The sequence below is a fragment of the Mastigoproctus giganteus genome, chromosome 3 (assembly GCF_048544385.1).
Source record: "Mastigoproctus giganteus isolate SK-2022 chromosome 3, ASM4854438v1, whole genome shotgun sequence".
In the NCBI taxonomy this organism is placed as follows: Eukaryota; Metazoa; Arthropoda; class Arachnida; order Uropygi; family Thelyphonidae; genus Mastigoproctus; species Mastigoproctus giganteus.
In genome coordinates this window covers 70453624-70477432 of record NC_143577.1, presented here as the reverse complement: position 1 = coordinate 70477432, position 23809 = coordinate 70453624, and the positions used below count along the sequence as shown (strand labels likewise).

Sequence of the window (23809 nt, the reverse complement as noted above, 5' to 3'; positions counted from 1 at the left end):
AAAAAGTTCCGAATTATTATTTTAAGAGAGGGCAAACTGTTTGTCACTGTTCTTGCTTTATTACTTAAGTCAACCTTGTTTACGCCATCTGTAATCACCTACTTTGTTTCTGATGCGATCCCCCACCCCTGATTTGCAGCCACGAAGAAGTTTTTATATTGTCATGTGCCAATGTTGTATACAACGTTATACTGCTCCTGTCAGCAAAAGAAAGTACTGTAACGTTGCCTTGTCTGGCCAATATCAGTTCCTGCTATTTCATGCTGATGAGACCACAAGAATATGGCGGAATCAGCATGAGTCCATGGAACCAGTCCTGCCAGTTGTCAACAGTGAAAGATGGTGGCGGTGTAATGGTGATGGTGTGGGGAGTGTTTTCGCGATGCACACTGCGCACCTTGATACTGGTAGAGCAATATATGGATGCCACAAACATCTCTCCATGGCTACAATGTATTCATCTGCGAATTGCTTCTTCCAAGAGGACAATGCTCTGTCACAAGGTTGGAAATGTACAGAACTGATTCCAAAAATGTAAGAGTGAATTCAACCTACTGTGGTTGTCTCCCAGGTCACAATACATTTGAGTACTTGTGGGATCTCGCATTAAAGATCCGCAACCGTATAATTTATAACTGTGGGAAGCAGTTGTGTGAACATGAACCAGCATCGCTGCTGCACGCTTTAGATACCTCATTGAGTCCATGTCACGGTGAATCTAAGCTTTTCTGACTAACGAGGAGAGTCGCCACTATTAGGTGGGTATACCTAATGAAATAGCCACTCAAGTACACAATAAGTAGTTACTCTTCTACAGTAATGAAAAAATTGCAGTTACAGTTCGAATGGTGAAGTGATAATGGACTAATAGTGATTGAAATATCACTGTCATTATTACAAATTAACAGTTGTGTATGTATGTGTGTGTTAGGCAGACAAACACAGACAGAGATTAATTTTGAGAAGAGACTAATTGGAATCGTAAAATTAGTAGTGTAAAGTTTTACAGATATTACTAAAAAAGCATTAAATTTTATTTTATATATATTACTCAACCATATTTGCTGGCGTCTCTGTAGCCAAGAGCAGCAGTGCGTAGCAACACGCTTCCTGATTAGACTAGGGTTCGAGCCCATGACGACCAAATACGGAAGATCAGGGAATGACCACAGCATATCCCCCAGCCCGGATAAAGAGTGAGGGTTGGCGTCAGGAAGGGCATCCGGCCGTAAAAATTTCATGCCAAAACAGTAAAAAAAAAAAAAAAAAAAAAAAACTGACCTCATATATATGAGGAAAAAAAGGCGAGGGCAAAAAAAAAAAAACCTATTTGCTAAGCATCCAACTCTAGGCGAGAATTGGAGCGCACCGGGCCCGGCAATCACAATAAGATCACTGAAAGCCCACGTTCTTTTTTGTTTGCTTGTTCACAAAAGATACTACAAAACCATGTCCATTAAGCATTTTCGTGCTGCAAGTGGACCAACAATGTTTCTAGATGAAAACACATTTTTGTTCGCACTAAAAGAACTGCATTTTATTTTGTGTGTTTGGAAAACGCACTGTTAAAGCTTGTAATTATAACTAATATTTAATAAAATCAAGAGTTTTTTTTTATCATACTACTCAGATATTTGTATCTGATGTATTATGTGTCCATAGAGATTTGTATCTAATGAATGACTTCTGAATACTCAAGCTTTTTGAATAGTTTATCGGAAGAAAACACTGATCATGATTACAGAATATAATAAATAATATCAATGTTTTGGTAGCGTAAAGTATTATTTGCTCTTCGTAGGTAGCAAAGAATATAATCAATGTCCTCCTCGCACGAAGTGGAAAATACCAGGGTTCTAATCTCGTCAATGATGCGAGAAATTTTTATAGGCTTTTTTTCACAACACGTCTGAGCTAGTAGATCTCAGATGAGATTTGAGGTTTTTCGTCCAGCAAACAGGAAAATCGACCATAGAATATACGCAACGTACTGTCCTCTCACAGCTTTAGTTGCTTTGGACACACACACTTCAAAATCTTTTAGGATTTGAGAAAATGACATGAATAACGTTTTCAATGAAAAAGGGAGGTACTTTTATGATTATAATTCCTGATTAAAAATCAAGGGTTCAATTTAATGGATGGTAACATTCACAAAGAAAGAGGCATTTCTCAAACTAAGGAAAATGCTTTAATTAACGAGAAATGAAGACATGGATCGTATGTCATTTTACCATGCACAATACAACATTCATTTTCAAAAATATCTCACTAACATAATAACATCTAAAAGATGTCCACACTTACAGCTCCGGAATTCTGCAGGACAGCTCTGAACATCTAATGGATACTTTTGGAAAGTCATCTGACATCCCACCTTTGCAGCCAATCTGAAATACAAGAAAAAAATAAATAGGAGTCGAGACGTTTCTCAATTTAAACAGCTGCCGAATAACTCTGCGTTTGTGTTCACCTTTAAGTTTGTGGATTCCGGGAAGTCTAACCTGTACGCATTCTTCACTGGAGTGAAATGTTTTCCTACTGCAAATTTGAACAGCTAGCAAACTGTGTTCTCCACATTACTGCTTTTTGTTGCTCAGATCATCCAGCGATTGTCAGTTTCACTTAAAGTACCGGAGCCTTTCGCAGAGTCGATCTTACTTCATGTCGACGAAGACCACAGAACTCCACCTCGTTGTCAATGGTACAAATTGGCATGTGCACCCCGAAGAGCACACACGTCTAACTTTTCTGGCGTTCACAAACAGTCTATATGTCGAACGAATCAATATAGAAATATTCCACCCACATGCTTAAAAGGTATACACAAGTATTGTTTCGTTCGGCCGCTCTTTCATTAGTTCAACTTAACTGCGTATATCACACTAGAATTAAACTCGTTATGATACTTCTTAAAAACCTCAGCTTTGCATATCAAATTGACACACAAGAGGTTTCAAAGCGCACACAACACTGTCCCGTACTGCCAATAAGACCATGGCAACACTGAAAACTCTTGGTTGATTGGGCAATCCTAAACTACACTCCTTACAGTATAGATATATATCCTTCATTTCCAACAGTTTGGACAGTTAAAAAATTTTGAAACTGTCATAAGTTTGAAAACGATGCGGCAGAACAATAGGACGTTGTGCAGTAGCTACTAATTTGTTCAAAGAATTTAAGTTGCAGAAATACGGCAAGTATATATTTCCATAGGGAAATTGGATGTCATGTAGGAAAAATGTCTGCGCGATATTCCTCAGAAATCAAATATTTCAAAGTCGACAGATGGCATCAGACAAGAAATAGAAACCCAGAGATGACGCTGAGCTCGAGAAACAACCAGAGATTCATGAAATACTGGCCGATAAGAACCAGCGGGCCTTGAGACAGCTGATTACTTTATCGCACCATCAGACCCTAGAGAATCTGAATTTGGACTGCAAGAGGCCACAGACAAGCCATGACAATGACATACAGAGTTGCATGCCATGAATTTATGGAAGAGCTGCAGCCTACTAGGATAATTAAATTTTGTAAACTCTGCTCCTGCTCTGAGTCAGCTAATAATGCAATGTCGTCCGCGAATCTGATACAGATTCACTGCATCAGATTCGCGGACGACATAGCATTATTAGCTGACTCAGAGCAGGAGCTGTGTAAGATGTTGGAAGGGCTATTATTAAGGCTACAAGATTTACATCTAAGGATAAATGCACAAAAGACTAAAATACTTTTCGTCACCAAGAATGAACAACCTCAAACAAACATCAAAATGGGGAACAATAAAGTGGAACAGTTTTGTTATTTGGGGAATTTCATTACCGAGGACAACCGGTGCGCTACAGAGATCAGAAGAAGAATCACCCTTGCCAACCAAGCGTTCAGTAACAAGCAAAATATACTAACCAGCAAACACATCGACAGCGAGACCAGGAAAAAGTTTGCTAAATCATTCGTATGGAAGTGAAATCTGGACATTATGCAAGAAAGAATTCGAGAGACTGGAGGCATTGGAGATGTGGGTTGGGAGAAGGATGTTGAGGATTTGCTGGACCAAGCGAAGATCCAACGAATCTGTCTTGAACGAGATGCAAGAAAAGCGGCAACTATTCACGACTGCGGCGAAAAGACAATCTAAATTTAGGACACACCCCAAGACAAGTTTTTAGTGAATATCTCAGAAGGTAAAATATTGGGAAAGAAAGGAAGGGGACGACCAAGGAAGAAAATTTTGGAAAACAGAGGAAAATGAACTTTAGGGGATATGAGGAAATGAAACGTTCAGCAGAAGACAGATGTATGGTTGCAGCGACAAGGCGAAGCCTTTAGAGTTTGATGATGTTAACAAAAACACAATGTCAGTTGGCAGGGTGCAAGGCACATTGAACCCGACTGTCAATCAATGGAAATCGGTCGTTGGAGTAACAAACCTCGCTACAAGCTCTTTCAGCCTGATGCACGAGTTTGAGTGTGGAGGGTACTTGGAGAACGCTCACTACATGGTGTAGTGTCCCAACACGTGAGAGAAGGAGATGTTATGGTGTGTCGGTGGTTTTCTTGGCATGGAGTAGGTCCACTGGTCACAGTACCTATAACCATTCATTCTGCATCTTATATTAATTATGAACAAGTCTGTCTTTGCACTTGGGTGATTTTAATGAAGTAACTATTATACCTACAAATACGACAACACTTTTTTTTTGTGATAAAGCAAGGACTGTGAATGTCTTGAAAAGAATAGGATTGAATCGTTGCAGTGGCCAGCACAGAGTGATAGCCGCCGCTTGCAGGTGCTCACAAAGGGGCCCCAACCGGAGTTTAATATATTGTAAATTTTAAAAATTAAAATAAATAAAAATTTAAAAAGGAGAACGACATCTTTGTTTGTACTTTACTGTGAATATTACTAAAAAAAAAAAAGTACCAAGTCTTTACATTCCTTCGAAATTTATTTTTAACCTAAATTATAAGAAAAAGAATGCTAATCATTCTGATAGACTTTTGTTGTAAGGTTTAACCAAAGTTAGTTTGTTTTTTGTTAATTCCAAGTTGTATGTCCTAATAAAAATTAACCTTCTCCTTAAATCTCTGTCTGTGTGTGTGCGCCCCAATGATATTTCCATTCTGAGTACTGATAACGACCCTGATCAGCTTCAACTCAAAATCTCTGCGTTGCTCTTTAATGCAGTTAGCTTCAAAAGAATCAGCTTATACTGAATTCAGAAAAATATATGGCGTTTAGAACGAAAAAGAACCACTAAATATTGATTTCGACATAATATACAAATAAAAACAACTTGAAAGGGTGAACGAAACCAACTTTCTCGGAATCTGGCTAGTTTACTAGTATAAATTATCAGAAAGTCTTCCACGATGCATTGAAGCAGTTATGACCCAAAATCGGCCATTGTGGATTGCGATATTGTTGCAGGTCAGATGTATTTTATCAAACTCGAAACTTTACCTAGTCGAACGTCGACACAAAATAATGAATTTTTGTGGCCAGTCTGCGAGGATTTAACATTAGCACGATTTCACGTTGGTCTGAAAGATTTCGTCAAGGTCAGGCCAATGTTTGTTTTAGAGAGTTTTATGGCGCATTAGTATCTAAGGCTATAATGCGCCAAGTCAATCAGGCCAGTGTAGAAGACAAGCAAAGTTCAGATAGACAGAGAACATTTACAGACAACACATCAGCAGCCATTATTATCACTATTTTGGAGGGAGGAAGACAGACGTATGATCTTTGATGAATATGGAATACCAAAATCATCTGTTCACTGAATTTTTAACTGAGATGTTATAAAATCAAAAAGGTTGGCTGCCCAATGGGTCCCACATTTTCTGTAAGATTAACGAGGAGCAAAGCATAAAGAAATTCCAACGCAGTTACCCGCACATTACCGACAAGAAGGTAGTTTTTAAAATGCATCGTTGCCATTTATGAGACAGACACGCGATTTTGAACCTGAAGTCAGTTTGCGCAGTGTAAGCATCCATCTTCACCATGCCCTCTAAATTCACCGACAACAATGAAAGAAAAAAAAAGGTAACCGTGGCCTACAATTATGAGGGCATTATTTCCGTTGACCGTATTCCACCTGAAAGATCAGTAACTGGAGACCACTGCGCAACATTTTTGTCCGAAATTTCATCAAAAGCTGCCATAGATGTTGGAACCTGGTATGATCGTATTCCATGATAACGCAAAGCCTCATATCACAGTCTGTACAGCTTGTTTCACCGATTGAAAGTGGGAAACAATCTCACTTCCCCCTTATAGTCTTGATATGAGTCCTCGCGATTATCATCTATCTCCCAGGCTCATGGAACAGTTGCGTAGATAAAGATTTGTCTTTAGAAGCGTTGAGTGTAGCCGTGACGCGACGCGTCACACAACTTAACTTCAGCAAATATAAGTCAGTGCGTATGGATTGTGTCTATACGTAGTAAATTAACCAAATTTATTATATTGGCATAATTTCACCACATTTCATATTGTGAATGCCTTCACAGCGAGTTGCCCGTCTATTTATACAGCAGACTCTCGATTAACCAGGATCGGATTAACCGGGACACTTCAAGACTCCAAATAAAAAATAATAATAAATGTTTAGTTTGTTTTAGTGCGTCGCATCGATTGTTATGTTCCTTTGCAGTGCAAAAGGACAAATTTTATTTCGTTATTTTTGTCAGGGATGTCTCAATTTTTTTTTTTTTATAGCAAAATATATTTTTTACTTTTTTGTTTAGAAATCGCGAAAATGATGGCTAAACGCAAAAGAGTTGCGTTTTCAGACAAAAACTTTAAATTATTCAAAAACTTAACGACATAGTATAGGAATTTAACCCGATGGTATAAAATTTGACAACCTAGTTGTGAAAATATTACACGATATGAGAGATGCCATATGGTGGAGAGTAATTTAATAATTACTAAAAATTCAGGGGTGAAGCCTCAAGATCGCGGGAAATTAAGGACATAACTTAGTGCGGATGCATCATATAGACATGATGTATACCCACTAACTTATCTTTAAAAGTTTCCGCGGTTTCAGGCTTTAGCCCTGAATTTTTAGGAAGTATTCAGGAGATAATTAAACGGCATTCAAAAATTACGCAAACGTCGGTCAGAAGTCATAAGACGTGAAGGAGTCTAAACTGAGAGGTTTTTTAAGTAAATTATGCTATAATTTAAGTTCCGTTTATAATTAATCGTTTTTGTGCATTACTTTCAGGATAACCCTCATATATAATGTACAAATTGAAGCTGCTTAAATAGCATAGCAAAGTTAAATGTATGGATCAAATTGAACTTAACTTTGGATATATGTCAACTTGCATCCGCTGGGAACTCGTCTAATCTTCAGAATTTCTGGCTCAGGATTAATATATGGAGGTGCCTCTTTCTTGGCATTTGCGAGAAACGTATCTGGAAGCCAAAATATATCAAAATACTGCGGGGGTACTGTAATACCCCTTCCGAAATCACTTATTGAATTATCGCCGTTTCTTGACTTTATTTCTCGTGAATACGTGGAACAAGTGCCGTTATCAACATGCCAGCTCTGCTGCATGAAAAAGTCAAGTCGAAAGTCCTATAAGTGAGAAAAAAATATATCAATTTCTGTTTAAAAATAATGGTTTTTAATTAAAATATCATTAGTTTTGCATTGATTTTTTTTCAAAAAGAGGAATATTATTTGATTTAAAGGTTAATATGAAAACTATTTCAGATGCATACACATCTGAAATAGTCTCACGTTGTTTCCACTATATTTTCTTTGTATATTGTTGTTTGTAATTGTATTGTACATCGTTTTATGCTTCCACGTACATTTCCTAATGTTTAATTGATCAATGTTCTCTGTTATTATTATTTATTCATTTCTCTTATATACTGTATTAATACTGTTAATCCCTGGCCTGATGGCTATGAAGGGCAATATTGCAATGTAATGGCGTATTATTATTGCAATAATCAGAATGGTTATTCCAGGACAGAACTTTTGAATTCTCTTTACTAAAGGAAATTGTCGCGACACTACCTGTTATTCTTTCCACGTAACGCTGATTTTAACGTAGAAACGAATCAGTTGGCATGATGCAGCAGGGAATCATGTCTGTAAATCGCCTATGTTCTAATGCTGCTGTTGTTTTGAGGTTAAAAAAAAAAAAAAAAAAAATCCTTGTAGGAGCATTACACCTCCTCAGACTGGATAACCCAGTCCAGTCGGAAATTGTTGCACTGCTTCCCTCCAAAAAGGTCTGTTTCAAAGAATTGAAAGAACAAATGTAATCAGAAAGTGAAATTAGGAAAAAGAAACTAGGTACCATTTCTAAAACAATACATTCATGATTTAAAAAAAGGACAGAAAAATGCACGTTTACATCTATGTTCTTTCTGTGTTGTTTTACGTACCATTGTTTTACTGTTAAATGAGTTAATGTCGTCCACGTAAATGGTTACAGAGATCTCCGCGAGGACACCTGAAACCAAAAAGAAATGACATTCAAATCATTTTCTCGATGTTTTTTCTAAATTATAGAAAATATAGTAGTATTATGTTGCAAAATAGATCTATTTTCTACTTCGTCACTTTGGAAAGGCCAAAATAGAATTAATATTTTCTAATTTTATAACTAGGATTATCTTATACTAATAAAAAACTTGACTCACTTTCCTAATAAGGTTCTCTTGATTAACAATATCAAAATTACATTCCCTACGAAGAATGATACCATTTCGAATTTAGTTAGTCTTAACATGTTACTTGACTATTTCTCTTTCTGACTATCACACTTTAATATTATGATCACAAAAGCCTTTCTGAAAAATCTGCAAAACAGAATTTTATAAATATCAATTGATCAGACAAGTTTGCATCTCCAGACTAGTAATAGGGATTTTGTTTTTAATTTTAAAACCGATAAGTGTCTACTGTACTTAAGAGATATTGAAAAATCCAATTCTGCCTTTTACTAGTATTAGGCAACGAATTTCCCAGTCGGATTTATAGTCCTTTAAAGTTGAAATCAAAAATTAAGGACAAATACCCAAAGCTCTTTGAAAATAGGTAAATATGAGACCTCCCAAAGATTTAAAAGAACGATCTCAATTCAATGTAATTATACAGTATTTTATCCTTAATAAGTAGTACATTAACAAACCCGTTTAGAACTTTAACAGAGAATTCTAATCGAAACAATATTTGTTTGTTAAAATCCAATGATAAATTCGTAAATTCTTCCTAGGAATTTTAGCTCTGAGGGGCGAGAGACTGAACAATCTGTTACTAATTATACTACCAATTATTTTACGTTTAATAAACATTTGATTGTTTTAGATTACTCTGACCTAACACATGCAAACCAGTCGTATATATACTGATCACACCACACGAGCACTGAAATATGAGAACTCCATCATACATGGATGATGTCAAGAAATAATAATCATGCTGCGTCGAGTGTGGCGCAGGATAAAGTCACTCGCGTTCAGGCCTTAGGCAGAGGGATCGGTTCGAAAGGTCGGAGACAATATCCTGAGGAAGACAGTGGAGCTGTTCCCCGTATGGCTCCCATAAGAGAAGGGCAAGACCATCCAGCCCCACCAACTGGAAGCGCTTCCTGCGCAACTGCAGTAGTGACCATCCCGGAAGAAAGACGCCAACACATGAAGTGGAGCGCCGAAATGAATAAGTACATCATGCAAGCATACTACAAAAGAACGAAGCTAGAGACCGATATGACAGTGTACAGGTCGAGACTGCATACCAAGTGATTGGAACGATTCCTGGATATTCAGGTCACGGAACAGCAAACGGCGGACCAGAGAAAGACCATCGTACCAATGAACCTGATAGCTCCTGCAATCTTGGGGGGGGGGGAGAATTGAGCGATCAACTACAAATAATATGGTCAATGCGAAACCAGAGGAAGACCATACTACTACCGAACCGGAAGAGGAAGAAGGAATACAATCCACAGCAGCTGAAATGGAAAGAGACGAGTTCATGATATCCGGAATAGAAGACGACTGGAAGAAGGGCCTAACAGAATTCGAAGGCACAGACCCCACAAAGCACCACATGGTACCGAAGTAGAGCCCAATAGAACCCCGTAGAGAGTCATACCACCTCAACCGGCAGATAATACCATATTATCTCTACAACAATAGTGCAACACTGGAGGCCATCCACACAACCGTACTGTGCTGCTATGACAGCCACTAGGATTAATGGAAGAGAAAAGAGACCAGCAGCAGAAGAACCGGCAGAAGAACCGAAAACAGATGGAACCACCAGCTTCAGAAAGAAGATTTCAGCAGAGGATAGAATAATTAAGAGTCAAGATAGGTCAATTGACCCAGTACCAACAGGTAATAGGAATAAGAAATTGATTGGAAAAGTGAAGATCATCCTCAAGAATGACAGTTTCCACAGCAAACACAGGACCAAAAATCAGAGAATAGGAGAATACTTGGACACACTGAAGCAGAACCTCGCACTCAGCAAGCGACTACGCCGATACAAACAAAGCTCCCAGAAGAAAATAAGCAACCGAATCTTCAATGGGGACCAAGGAGCATTTACATGAGTCTCGGAGAAAACGATAAAGAAGAAAGCGAAACACCTGAGCAGAAAACTATTGAGGAGTAAGGGAGCAACGTATGGAGCAGGGAAGTAAAGCATAACAGCAAGAGTCCCCTGGATAGAACCAGAACGGAAGAAAACCAAGGACATACAAGAGATGAGAGAGTGGGAGATTCAGGAGGAAGTACAACAGTAGACTGGTCTCCCACAACTGGCGAACCACATGAATAGATAACATCCACAACTACTGGTACAAGAAGCAAACTTGCAGGCACAAGCACCTGGCGGAGCAGTTAACCCAAATGATAAGGCACCCAGAGACAATCTCGAATAACTAGAGTTCTCACTCTAGTTATTCGAGAATAACTAGAGTGAGAACTAGAGTGACCCTACATAACAGCCTATCAGCAATTGATCTTCCAGAGGACACCTATAAGGAACTCCAGAAAGTCGCAGTTCTGTAGAATAACTAGAGTTCCTCGACCAATAGTAACACTAAACATAACCACCCTGTGTACTTGGTAGCAATACACCGTCACGAGGTGGAACCCCCAATCAGGGAGAAATATTATAAGAACAACAATGTGTTTCGATCCCCTCCCAGAAGGAAACGCCTCCACATGTTCTGCAAAATTATGTGCACTCGCATATTCCATTTTCAACACCAGGAATACTAAGCGGTGCACGTGATCCACAACAGTCATAAGTCTACAACTGTCGTTCGTTGTGGTATAAGAAATATTCTAACAGCAGATTTCCCAGAACCAACCACTATCAACATAAAATATCTGAACGATATCGATTATTTTATTTAATTGTTACAGATCATGAGATTGCGCAATAGAATAGAATAGAAAATACGTGAAAATTTCAGTTGTGCCATGGCAGTATGTGCAATGTGGGCAAAAAGTGCCGGGGAGAACTTTTGGGTTTGACACTCTTATTTATATGGTATTTGTTGGCATATATTTTGTGGTTTGTTTGTCTGAAACATCTTCAGTTTCCAAGAGAAAAAAAAAAATAATAATAATGGAACCTTTTCCCAATGCTGTTTAACTCTTCCGCTCTATATAAAATATGCCATAAAAGCTGTTTGCGTTCTGTCAGGTAGGTAACAGCAACGTTATCCTACAGTATCAATATAACTATGTGCTTCCTAGTACACCGAATAGCTAATCAAGTTTTTGTTTCGATAAATCAAAATGAATATCAGTCACTGACATATCATCAGTAGTTTGGGCCCTGGTGAAATTTTATTTAATTTGCATATAAAGTTTCTCTTCCTTTTGGGAGCTGCCTTTTGGCTTTGCTACAGTTGTACTACAGAATTATCAAGATGGTAACCAATCGCTTCATTATTGACATCACACAAATGGAGGATTAAGCGCGGTGGGAATGGGGGGGGAACTTGGACTGGAATACAGAACAACATGTATACTCCAGCAGTGAAAGATACGTCACATTATCGTGCAGGTAGCTGATCTGGGCTGCTCCAGACTGTATTTCGAGAAGATTGCCCCCACCGCCGCTACATTACATGGCAATTAAAATGCTGTACACATCTTTTCACAAGTTCGCACGTGAAGGCAATGCCGGCACACCTGAGCTCCTCTTTTATTATGCTAAAAGGGTTCATTTTACCGTTATGGTGTGAAGAAGGCTTATAATTCAATTATTCATTTCAATTAGCATTGGGTATGTAATGCATTCATCACAGATCGTATCACAACGAAAGAATGGAATGCACAAACATACCGATTCCTTGTAAATTCATAGAACGCACGCGTATCTCGGGCATAAACCTCAAGAAAGATCCGTTAATAATTACATTGATTGATTGATTTGGTTTTTGATGGCGCATTGGCAGCTAAGGCCATAATGCGCCAAGTCAAGTTAATAATTACAGGACCACCAAATGAATACTGTTAAAAAATGACTAATATCCAACTTATGGATAATTTTTCGGTCTCCAGTTACCCTTTCAAAGCTGATTAGCATTTCCCCACAAGTCAGTCGAGAGCTAGATACATGAAAATTAAATCCACAAATTAAAAATTATACTTCTCTTATACTGGGCAAACTATTTAATTCCGTACTTTTAATCTACAGTAATTAGTTTTGTGCAGTACACTATAAAAGCAACGACTTTTATGCTTGAATCGAGGCCATTTCGTTCCTGCGCATCCACCATATTGTTCATTCATTGCGATCATCGCACGCCAACAAACATAATATCCAGTGCTTCCTCTACTATATACGGTGTGTGGATAGTCTGTGATATGAATGAAAATAACTGTCCGATTTTTATTAGTTTAATTTTAATGAAATTTGATAAATCGTTCTAAAAAAGAGCCAAATATAAAATGATCTCGAATTTCAGGCTTATATCAGACAAACTTAAGACCTTTATTACTAATGAAAATTTAAAAATAATGTCTAGCTAAATTTTTCAGCTAGGAATTAATTCCATTAGCCCATACGTTGCAATTTTATTTTGCTCCTACAGATTTTTGTACAGTACAATCATGTTTAGATTGGAATAATATTTATTTAATTTACTTTCCACCGTAGTCGATGATATTACTGACCTGGATATGGTGAAGAAACATTTTTAATGTTTTCATTTGGACTACCCCGTACATCAACTCCTAAAGCGTTTTTCGCATTAGATTCATTATTCCTTTCACCTTTGCTGCTGTCATCAGTAGATGAGCTATCAAAAAGTCTGAAATAAAAATGTATAAAGCTCACTTCAAATCATTAGGCTCATTATATCTTAAATATAAACTACTTTGAGTCAAATGAACACGTGACAAGTTTTAAAATCCAGGTATAATTGAAAAAAGGTTTTCTGAAGGCAGTAAATAAAGGATATTATTTTGCATCACACTACAAAAATGCAGATTATACCAAAGCATAAATGTTTTTTCTTAGTAAGAATTCTTTTCACTTGAAAATGTCAGATTTAAAAATTTGTCTTGAGTAGACATGAGTAATTAGTAACAGCTTTTTAAACTTTATTACAAAAACTATTCTCCCTCGGAAAGCGAATAGACGATTCAAAAGTATTTCGAATTTGCGCCAATCCAACGCGGCATCATTATATCGTGTCTATAAATTGCATCATGGATAAGATCAAAACTTCAATATTACAACCCAGCAGATGAGTGTCATCTGTCAGATTGATCCTAGTATCAGATGGGTTACACTAGAAACCACAACTTATGTTTGAAAAGGTAATTTTTCAATTTTATTTAATTCTGATTCCAAGATATTAAAATGGGTACGGTTAATTTTATTCCAAAAATTGCATTTTGTTTTCTCTGACTCCCTTTATGACATTAGGGATCACCCGTGTAAGTAAAATGTTGGTTTTCCCATCAATATTGAAGCTTTGCTCTAATGGTGTATAAGAGCCAAAGTAACTAAGGCCATGAAGGGTCAGTATATTGTGTTTATAACAGCAAGTGTAATCTATGGGCAGTTTGTTGGATGAAAAACCCTAAGTTTCTGGGAGATTAAACCATGCAGCAATTGTCCGAGGCCAGACGATGATGAATAGTTTAAATTCTGTGATACTTTTGCATAACAGCCATAGTGGCACATGCAGTTCCCCTCTCAGTCCCGACCGAGATCGAAAACGTGAGAAACACTGTGGAAGCCGTAATATAACAAAAGGCCCAGTCGACAAATAGATTAAACCTAAAGAATCATACGACTTTAATTGACGACCTAAACAAAAGTTAAGCATTTTAAACTTAGCTTTAATGTAAAGAATCCCTACATAATGAACAAGTATAGTATTGGGACTATAGAAAATATTTAACAGCATAAATTGAGGAAAGCTTGGAACGGGCTGGAAGGAATAGCGTGAAACCAAAATAAATCGGTCAACTACAGAATGCCGGGCAATCAGGATGAAGGGTTCGTAGTCACGAATGGTCGTTAGTGTAGTATCTTAAATAGAGAGCTTTTGGTAACTGAAAAAAAAAAAAAAAAAAAAAAAGTTTTAGTACCCCGGTTTGGCCTAAAACTGAGGAACTAACAAAAACGTTGCCTATTTGAGTCTTTCCAGTTGTTGTGAATGACAAGGATGGGAGAAGCGACTGGCAGGCAAGGACCGTGCAAGACTTCGAGCAGGCGCCTTCCCACCACCGCTGCCTCAACACTGCTCTCTGAGTTCCTCCTTGCCGGGACAACGCCAACTTTGAAAGTTGTTAAAAAATAATTCTCGTCGCAAAGTTTATAAATGACCTTTATAGAATTATTAACTAACTATTTAGCAACCTTTTTGTCACCAAAAGAAGTTACTTAGTACAAAGAAGCGCGCTATTGAAGTGCAATAAAAATTTGACTTTTTAATTTTAAAAAAGTAAATGATAGATTTCAATCGGAATAGTTTTCCCTTGATAAGTATCGAATAACGCATAGCTAATGTGATTTTTAAATTTTTAGCTCCATTAGCGACGGAAATAGGAGGGGACACGAAAATTACTCAACATTTTTAAATTTTAAAAATTAATTTTAAACCTACTCGTTGAGCTCTTTCCAACGGTGTATAATAAGCTATGGGCTGTCGACAACATTTTTGTTCCCTCCCACATTACCCCATTCCCCCCATTTCTCAGAAAAAAAATGGTCAACAACGATCAATATGGCCTTATGTTGGCCCACATGATATACGAACCCATGCATAATTTCAAGTCAATAGGTTGAGTGGTTCCAGAGATAATGCTGTGACAGATGAATGGACAGACAGACAACCGAGTGACATTATAAGGGTCCTTCGTTAGACTACGGACCCTAAAAAGGCATTGATTATTTAAAAAAAAAATGGAATCTGATCAAATACAAATTTAGCAGACAAACCATTTTCAAATGAAGACTGACTTCTGCGATAGGGCGGAGGATGCCACAATCGAAAACTTTTTTCCCCTTAAATGATGCACTCATCAATTGGCTCAAAGGAGCAACTACAATAGATTAATCTAATTATAGAAAAATAACAGCGAAAAAAAAAGAGTGCACAAATAAAGATTGACAATCTCTTTCAAGCGTCTAGATTCCATTCAAAAGAATGGAAGTTAGATAAATTAATGGCTGTTCTCTAACAGACTCTCCACTCTGTCTCAGACGATCTGTTTCTGCTACAGGCCTTTTCTCTGGATACCTCCACTGTTCTGAATTGGCTTCTATAGTTCCCACCCTCTCTTTCAAAGCAGTCCGAACACATGCCACAACCAGTGAACATCCTTTTACTGTTCAACTTCAAACTCACAGAACCAACTTTTCTTCGTCCAACTTCAGTTTTATGGAACAACCTTCCCTTCATACGAATTTCCTTAAAATTACAAATCTACAGAAGTTCAAATCGAATGTCAACCAAAATCTTTCATCTTTTCAACCTCCAACCCATTCACTGTACTAAGTACTATAGGTTTCTAAAACCTCATTTTTGGGGTTTTTATAAAAAAAAAATATGCATAATTATACTAGAAAATAAAATCAAAACATGGAGCAGTTTAAATATTTAAGTAGTAGTCTTTAGAATAATGAATGAATACCAAAAAGTAGCAAGAGAACGACACGGCTACAGTTTTCTAGTAGTGTCTGCAGGACAGAACCTGTTTTATGCTTATGCGACAGAAGCCGAAGAGAATTCCGACATGGAAAAATTAAGTTATAGAAAATTATCAAGGCAGGAGGAATTAATGGGAAACACAAGGCCGGATTTACCGAAGAGCAGTTGCCAAAGAACCCGAAAGTAGAGTGGTCTCGGATCAACAGGATTACTTTTAGTCCATATATACTCCCCCCCCCCACATCTCCCGTGACACTATTTTGGAGATTCTAAATATATGCACACCAAAGCTACAGTCTATCTAAGAGTGGCGTTGGAGATTGATTACATATGTCCGAAACCTTGTCATTTTTCTTTTGGTACTGTCCAATTTTGATCTTTCTCATTCTGAATTAAAAAAAAAAGTCACTCAAAGCACGTGTACATAAGTACACGTGCTTTGAGTGACCGGGATTCAACCCGTGACTGCTAAATACGATGCTGTTTCTTGTATTATTTTGGTCATGTTAACTCCTCTGATCGTATGGCCGTCCCGGAGTCTAAACAAAAAAAAAAAAAAAAAAAAAAAAAATTGTGGCTCTAGATTATTTGTAAACATATTACATTTTGGAATTTATTATTATTCAACAAGCATAATACTACAAATGGTATTATTTTACTGCAGTGTTTAATTTTATTTTCAAGTAGTCTTGTGTTTTATATTTTCCATTGTTTTGTTTATTTTTTTCAATATGACTTCTTATTGCTCGAATATGTAATTAACTGTAATAAAAATAAGTTTGAGGCACTACCGTAGCAAGGGGAACTGGAGCTACATATCCCTTCGCACTCTTTCTCTTAAATGGGTGAAATAGAAACTTATTATGTATATATATAGTATAATATGCAAATATTATCAAATATATGCAAATAGAAAAATCAATGTATACGTAAATCGACAGAGGTTAACTTATCGATCGACCTTGAGATTTAATTAATGGCTATTGCAAAAAACAAACCATTGGAAAAATTAAAACCGCTTGAATTGAAATTGTTAACCACTTAGAATCAAATCACACGAGGCCTTAAAATTCAAATTTTCGGATTACTTCAACGCAAAAATAAATTCTGTTCATACTCCGAGACGACCACACGGTCAGAGGAGTTCACAAAATAGAGAATACAAGAAGCAGCGCCGTATTTAGGAGTGACGGGCTTGAACCCGGGTCACTCAAGGTACGTATGCACCCTCGGCTACGGCGGCCTATTTGAAATTTTTCCTTAGATACAAAGTTTCTACCCTCTTGGTCAAGCAAAAATACAGTATATAACATTTTGGCAGAACAAATACGAGTAGACAAACTTTTGGGGTGGGCATCCTCTCACCTACTCTAAAAGGGTGGAATTTGTAATTATTTATTCTTTTATTTTAATTAAATAAGTAATAAAACGAGCGAAATAAACAAAAAATATATAAATAAATTCCATTTGTATTAGAACGTCTTTGTATGAACGACGAGTGAAATTTCAGACAAAATATTTGTTGAATCTCACCCTAATAATTTAGTATATTCTACAATTCAAATATAATGGCTCTAAAAACCTTTTAGCTAATAAAACTCACAAATAAAAAGGAGAAACTCCTCAAATATAACTTTGGCATATCTCCAAAAAAGTTGGAGAACGAACGGTACTGAACGTTGCTTAATTATTAAATTAAAGGCTGAATTTTAAAAAAATTCAAGCTTAAAACATTCGCAGAAACTCGCAAAGACACTGATTTGTTAAATGTTCTATCTGATTTAAAATTATTTATTGTTATTCTCGAGTTGTAAAACCAGGCACTAACCTGTTCAAAGCCACGGCCGAAACAAGAAAAATCAGTGTCACTGAATCTCCCATGTTCTTCTCTCAAAACGTCCTTTAAAAGTGATCATGAAATAAATTTCTAGTGGAATTGATTGTGTTAAAGAACACTTTAAACACAAGTTTTTATTTCTGCACCCACTTAACCTAGAGAACATGTACTCTGTGAATAAACCATGTGATTCTTTATCGATCCTTACAGAACATTTGTTTATCTGTGTTCTAGGCAACGAAAAATAGGGAGAAATAAAAATTAAACTGATGCCTTTAAACGAATGAAAAAAACTAAGCCTAGATATGGATTAGAAGGATTATCGAAACTAAACGTTGGAAATTTTATTTGCGTTCCAAGATATCAGGTTATATAAATTCACTGTAGGCTGCTGTTTGTGCGTAAAGTAATTAAAGCCACGAGGAATCATCATATATTGTATCTTTAAACCGCATGTATTCTATTGGTCTTTTTTCTGCTTTGGTAGATTAAAAATTAGAATTATCTAAAAACAATGCACTACTTGCCTCAGACCGAATAACTTGGCCACAGTACAAAAAGAAATGTTTATAGACGAACCCATGGGTTTCTCTACAGAAAACCTCACTTCCCCATGATAAACGACGAGTCGTTGCAAGCAGAAATCCATTTCGTCCAAAAGAATTACACACACCTTCCAATAATACGAATAGTCGAGCAATGTGTACACTGACATTCAAATTCCAATATTTCCACGAAACAAAAAGGTAGTTTGCTGCACAAAGTCATTGCGATTCACACTGCTGTTTTACTAGTCAATAATAGACACGTTCAGATTCAAGCCAATCGATGGCAGATTTTCTTTGCACTGTTTTCACCATTGTATACTGTTCTCATTACCAGACAGTATATTCCCGTAATGAACTCGTGTGCGACAAAAAAGCTCCACCCTATTCCCGCTTGCAGCACGCTGCGATGATTTAGACAAGTTTAAGATTTATACAGAAGTATACTACAAATTATTAGCTTCTCCCAACCCCCAGAAAGATTTTCAAATTATAATTTACAAACTTCACCCCAGAACAGCAACATGGCAGTGGGTTGAAACTTAATAGCCAAAGAAAAAGCGAAACACCATTATGATGTATGCAGGTACACAGAACAGTAGTACTGTAATGGTCTCATGACGGGAAGAATGTCAGGGTTTCTCGTGTATGCGAGATATGTATACAAATATACGATTCCAAATATCATTGAAAAATTAACAAGGATTCTTCAAAATGCTACATTAAAATAAATAAAATAGCAATCGCATACCAAAATAAACCAATCGGTGCAGAGGTTAAGTTTATTACATTATAAATATCAATGTGGCATCTAATAGCTGCGTTCTGCTACTACTGATAACACCGTACGGAGGACCATAAACCACTTATTCTTTTACGTAGCTTTCTCTGATATAAAAATGCCAACATATACCTCCAGGAAAATGTTTTGGTGCACAATAATGCAAATTGTTTCATGGAAAACAAATCAGTTGAAATCGTAATCAGATATTTTTATTTCTTTCCGTTTTCTTCTGTTCCCGATAGCATGTCACATTTACTATATAAAAATCGCAGCACTGACTCCGGGGATTAGCGACCAGATCCAAACCAAAGTTCATATTAACCTCATGAAGGGCCCAAAGCAACACTGGTTGTAGAGAAAGCTGATCGAGCATTAGTATGACCAGGATTTTATATGGGGTAATTCAAAGTCCATGTGATCAGGGCTTCTGGGGAGCGGGGTTAGAAGGGTATTATTTTAAATCAAATTTATATTATAAAAAAAATTACTTACCAAACCGTTAAAACATACGAGCACAAGAAACAGAGTTGCTAAAGAATTAGTAGCTTAATAACAAAGATAAGTTTCAGATTTTTAACTTGACATCTGCGGGAAAGATACTTTGTCGATGTCAAGTTGCAAGAGAATTGACTAACATTTCATCCCTTCTCTATTCGGACCACAAAGAGTAGCTTATTGTTTAATTACAGATATAAGTAACTAATCTGGCTGCTTCCATGTTAAGGACAACAAAATATTAAATTTCAAATTTTATAACCTGGTCATTTAGCTTACTGCTCACCATAAGAGTGTCATCCAGCTAAGAGAATGCCATGACCTTTCGTTGATCCTGGGTACTCTATATGCATGCCATGATTTTGGCTAAATAGTTGGATGTGTGATGAGAGGGGGGAACGAACAGATTTTCCAGGGTGGCGCAAAGTAAGCTGACCATTTAAAAAAAAAAAAGTAACTTTTTTAGTTCTTTATAGGTTCGTAATTTTTTGTGTTTATCTTACAGGAAACCCTTGGAGAATTTAATTACGGAGAGGTATACAATTGCTCAGCGCATCAAAACAGTCAATGTTCCTAGAAACCAATCGGTCAATAGTTCTAACGCAACGAACACAGACAATTTTATAACGTTCGCGAGGCACCGAGTAGGAACACAATTTACACTGCGGTTGGAAATTGAAGAAAGAACTGTTGCTGATGGAAGACCTCTTAGTTGTCTATCAATGGAAAACATTGCACGTGTACGGGAGAGTGTTGCAGATCAACCCCAAACATCGACCAGAAGACGCTCTACTCAATTGACGATCTCTCGTCGCTCGCTGCAGCAAATTTTGGGTAAGGACTTGCATCACTTTCCATACAAGATTCAATTAGTCCAATCCCTTGATCCCGAAGCCAAGCAAGCGCGTCTGGAATACACCCGTGCTTCATAAACCTCGCAAAAAATGAGAATTTTATTTCAAATGTGATGATGAGCGGCGAAGCACATTTTCAGTTAAGTGGCTTTGTTAATAAACAAAACTCTCGATTTTGGGGTAGTGCGAGCCCAAGAATAGTGCGAGCCCAATAGCTCACCAGAGACCACTGCATCCAGCTCAGGTAATGGTTTGGCGTGCGGTAACAGCCGAACGCATCATTGGACCTTATTTCTTCGAAGATGGTGTTGTTCAGACGGTCAATGGAGAGCGCTATAGGACAATGGTTAAAACTTTTTTTGATGCCACAGCTACTAGAAGACATGTCTTCTGGTAGATGTGGTTCCAACAAGATGGCGCCACGACTCATACCGCTCGAGCCACAATGGACCTCCTAAGGCAGCATTTTCCCAATCGCATTATTTCGAAAAACTGATGTGAGATGGCTACCGCGCTCACCCGATTTGGTCGCCCCAGACTTTTTTCTTTGGGGCTATCTCAAGGATAAAGTGTATGCCAATAACCCTCAAACCATAGAGGCTCTAAAAGAGAACATCCGGCATGAGATAGCGGCAATATCTCCTGAAACTAAAGAATGCCATGGAAAATTAGCCCTGAGAAGAGCACATGTTTGCGAGCAATAAGGGGGTGGCCGATATTATTTTTCACATATGATGTAAAAAATTTCCAAGAATAAAGCTTTCATCCACCGTTTAGATAGTTCGTTTATTACATTTCGTTCTAAAGTTAGAGAGAAAAACTGTTCAGCTTATTTTGCGCCACCCTGTACTTCTTCCATAAAAAAAAAATTTCCCCTGGTAATTTTCGTCATCCCTATTCCAGCTCGACCTCTCAACGTTCTTTAATTGATTCGTGGGCGTGCGTGTACGCACGTTCTTTTCGTACATTAATGCGAATTTTCTTTCTTAAAAGCATGGCTAGTTTACACAAAGTAAATGTACCCGAGAATGGCTACATGGGCCATTTCACTACCAATGAATGCATACCCATGATTCATTTGCGTGTTCATGTCCAAATACGATTTTAGCTGAGAGAAACCTATATTAAAAAAAAGGTACCGATATCGTGATGTATGATCTCTATTTCGTACACCCATTTATTGTTAAGCGCAAAGCAGTTGCACTTAGTAATAGCAGCAACATCTTGTCACCATGGAAATGAATGGCCGTTTTATTTATGAAACTCCTTAAGCATACGTCAATTATAAATATTGAGAAGAGTGGCGAAAGGGGATTGTTTTTATCCAATGTATTAGAAATCTCTCATTTTCGATACATCGGCTGGATTGTACAAGTTAACTGCAAAGGCTATAAGGACACGCAACTTCAGTATATTGTATCTATAAGTTGCACATTCGGCTGTTTCTGGATGAAAAACCGTTCTACCTTTGTTGAAGACCGAATAACATGGGTGAAAAAACATAACCCTATAAAAAGAAATTCCTTCCTTCTCGATGGATCCGAACCCAGGCTTTTCCCATACAGTATGGAAAGATAGCGATAACCACTATTCTAGCCTTTTCTGTTCGAGGTTAAATGTCACAGAATAAACTTCACAATACAGTGTTTGGTTTTTTTTTTTCGACAGTGTAACTAACAGTTTGATGATTAGTTCAAAAAGAAATGATGCAACTCTTCTAAATCATAGAAGATAACACAAATCCTGTACATTACTTTCTAACTGATGATCCGTCAGAACAAATTTAAATCAATATAACAAAAATGTAGAATAAAGGGAATATTTCGATATTTTGTATATACGAGGGACTGTCAACATTTTCTAAAAGGATATATAAGATGAATTATAGGACATTTTGTTATCTCATCTTATAAAATAAGAAAAAAAGTCCCGAGCAATTTATAAAATTTTATTTTGTGTCGGCAGATGGATATATAACAAAAATTAATATTCAGCAAATTGAGCATAGTTTATTAATCAAATTTTTGACTAAAGAGGGCACAGATGCTAAAAAAAAATTCCATGAAAGAAAGACTAGTGTTTGGGGAATATCATCTAATTATGCTACTGTTGCAAGATGGTCGACAGAGTTCAAATGAGAACGAGAGTCAGTTGAAGATTATCAAAAATCTGGTCGGCCATCTGAAACAATTGCTCTTGTTTGAAGAAAAAGTTTTAGAAAACAGAATAATTGAAGTATCTGAACTTGAAAAAGTACTTAATTCCCAATGGGAGCATTCTAACATGAGCATTTGGGAACTTCCGAAGTTTGGGAAAGGTGTTCCCAGAAACCTTTCCATTCATGACAATTAGAGGGTTGAGTCATCAAAAGATGATTGAAAAATTCTTACTAATCCAGATAAATTTTTATCCAGTTTGGTGACTGGTAGTGAACCCAACCATCAGCTGGAAAAGTTTTGGCTTGGATTTTCAGAGACAACAGGATAATTGATAACATTGCACCTGAAACTACAATAACAGGAGGAACATTAGGTCAAAGTTAAATGCTGCAATTCGGGAAAAGAGCGAAGAAATTTGTGGATCATCGGGTGTTGCTTCTTAATGACAATGCATTCGTGCACAGATTAGAACTCACATATGCTGATTTCAGCAATTAAACTCCCCCCCCCCCGTTAATTGTTCATGTACTATCCTAGATACCTCATCACAAACCTGTCCATCTTCATAGAACTCATTTTAAAGATGAAGAGCTAAAAACAGCTGTAGAAGTCTCGCTTGATGTTCAACCGGAAGGCTTTTTTTTTTTGAACGATTGAACTCTTTGCGAATCATATACAATAAGCGATTGAACTTTGGTGCGAATCTATTGAAAAATAAAAACAGAATTTTGTACCTATGCCTTTTATACTCCATTCTCAGAACTCTTTGACTACCCCTCTTAGCTTATCGATATGATTAAGCTGTTAGTGAGCTGCTTTTATCTGGATTTTTTCTTATTCCTATAGAGATTTAAGCATCGTAACTTTCAACCATCTCTTAACTAATGACATTAAATCTAGGTTTCATCGGCAGGTGAAGTAAAGGCGAGAAAAATAAAAAAAAGTAGTAGCCA

At 37.1% G+C, this 23809-nt stretch overlaps 2 protein-coding genes across 2 annotated transcripts in view; both read right to left on the bottom strand.

Moving 5' to 3' along the window:
- Window positions 1–2666, bottom strand: part of LOC150088072 (glycine receptor subunit alpha-2-like) — a 39017-nt gene extending 36351 nt beyond the window's left edge. Inside the window, exons 1-2 of the mRNA XM_090370004.1 lie at window positions 2662–2666; window positions 2308–2390 (exon numbers count right to left, since the gene is read on the bottom strand). Coding sequence (XP_090226130.1) covers window positions 2308–2390; window positions 2662–2666 — 88 coding nt within the window. The remainder of the gene's footprint in view (window positions 1–2307; window positions 2391–2661) is intronic.
- A 4656-nt stretch (window positions 2667–7322) lies between these two features.
- LOC150088071 (uncharacterized) overlaps window positions 7323–23809 on the bottom strand; it is a 67077-nt gene continuing 50590 nt past the window's right edge. The window contains exons 10-13 of the mRNA XM_090370003.1: window positions 21720–21816; window positions 13190–13326; window positions 8429–8496; window positions 7323–7604 (exon numbers count right to left, since the gene is read on the bottom strand). Coding sequence (XP_090226129.1) covers window positions 7323–7604; window positions 8429–8496; window positions 13190–13326; window positions 21720–21816 — 584 coding nt within the window. The remainder of the gene's footprint in view (window positions 7605–8428; window positions 8497–13189; window positions 13327–21719; window positions 21817–23809) is intronic.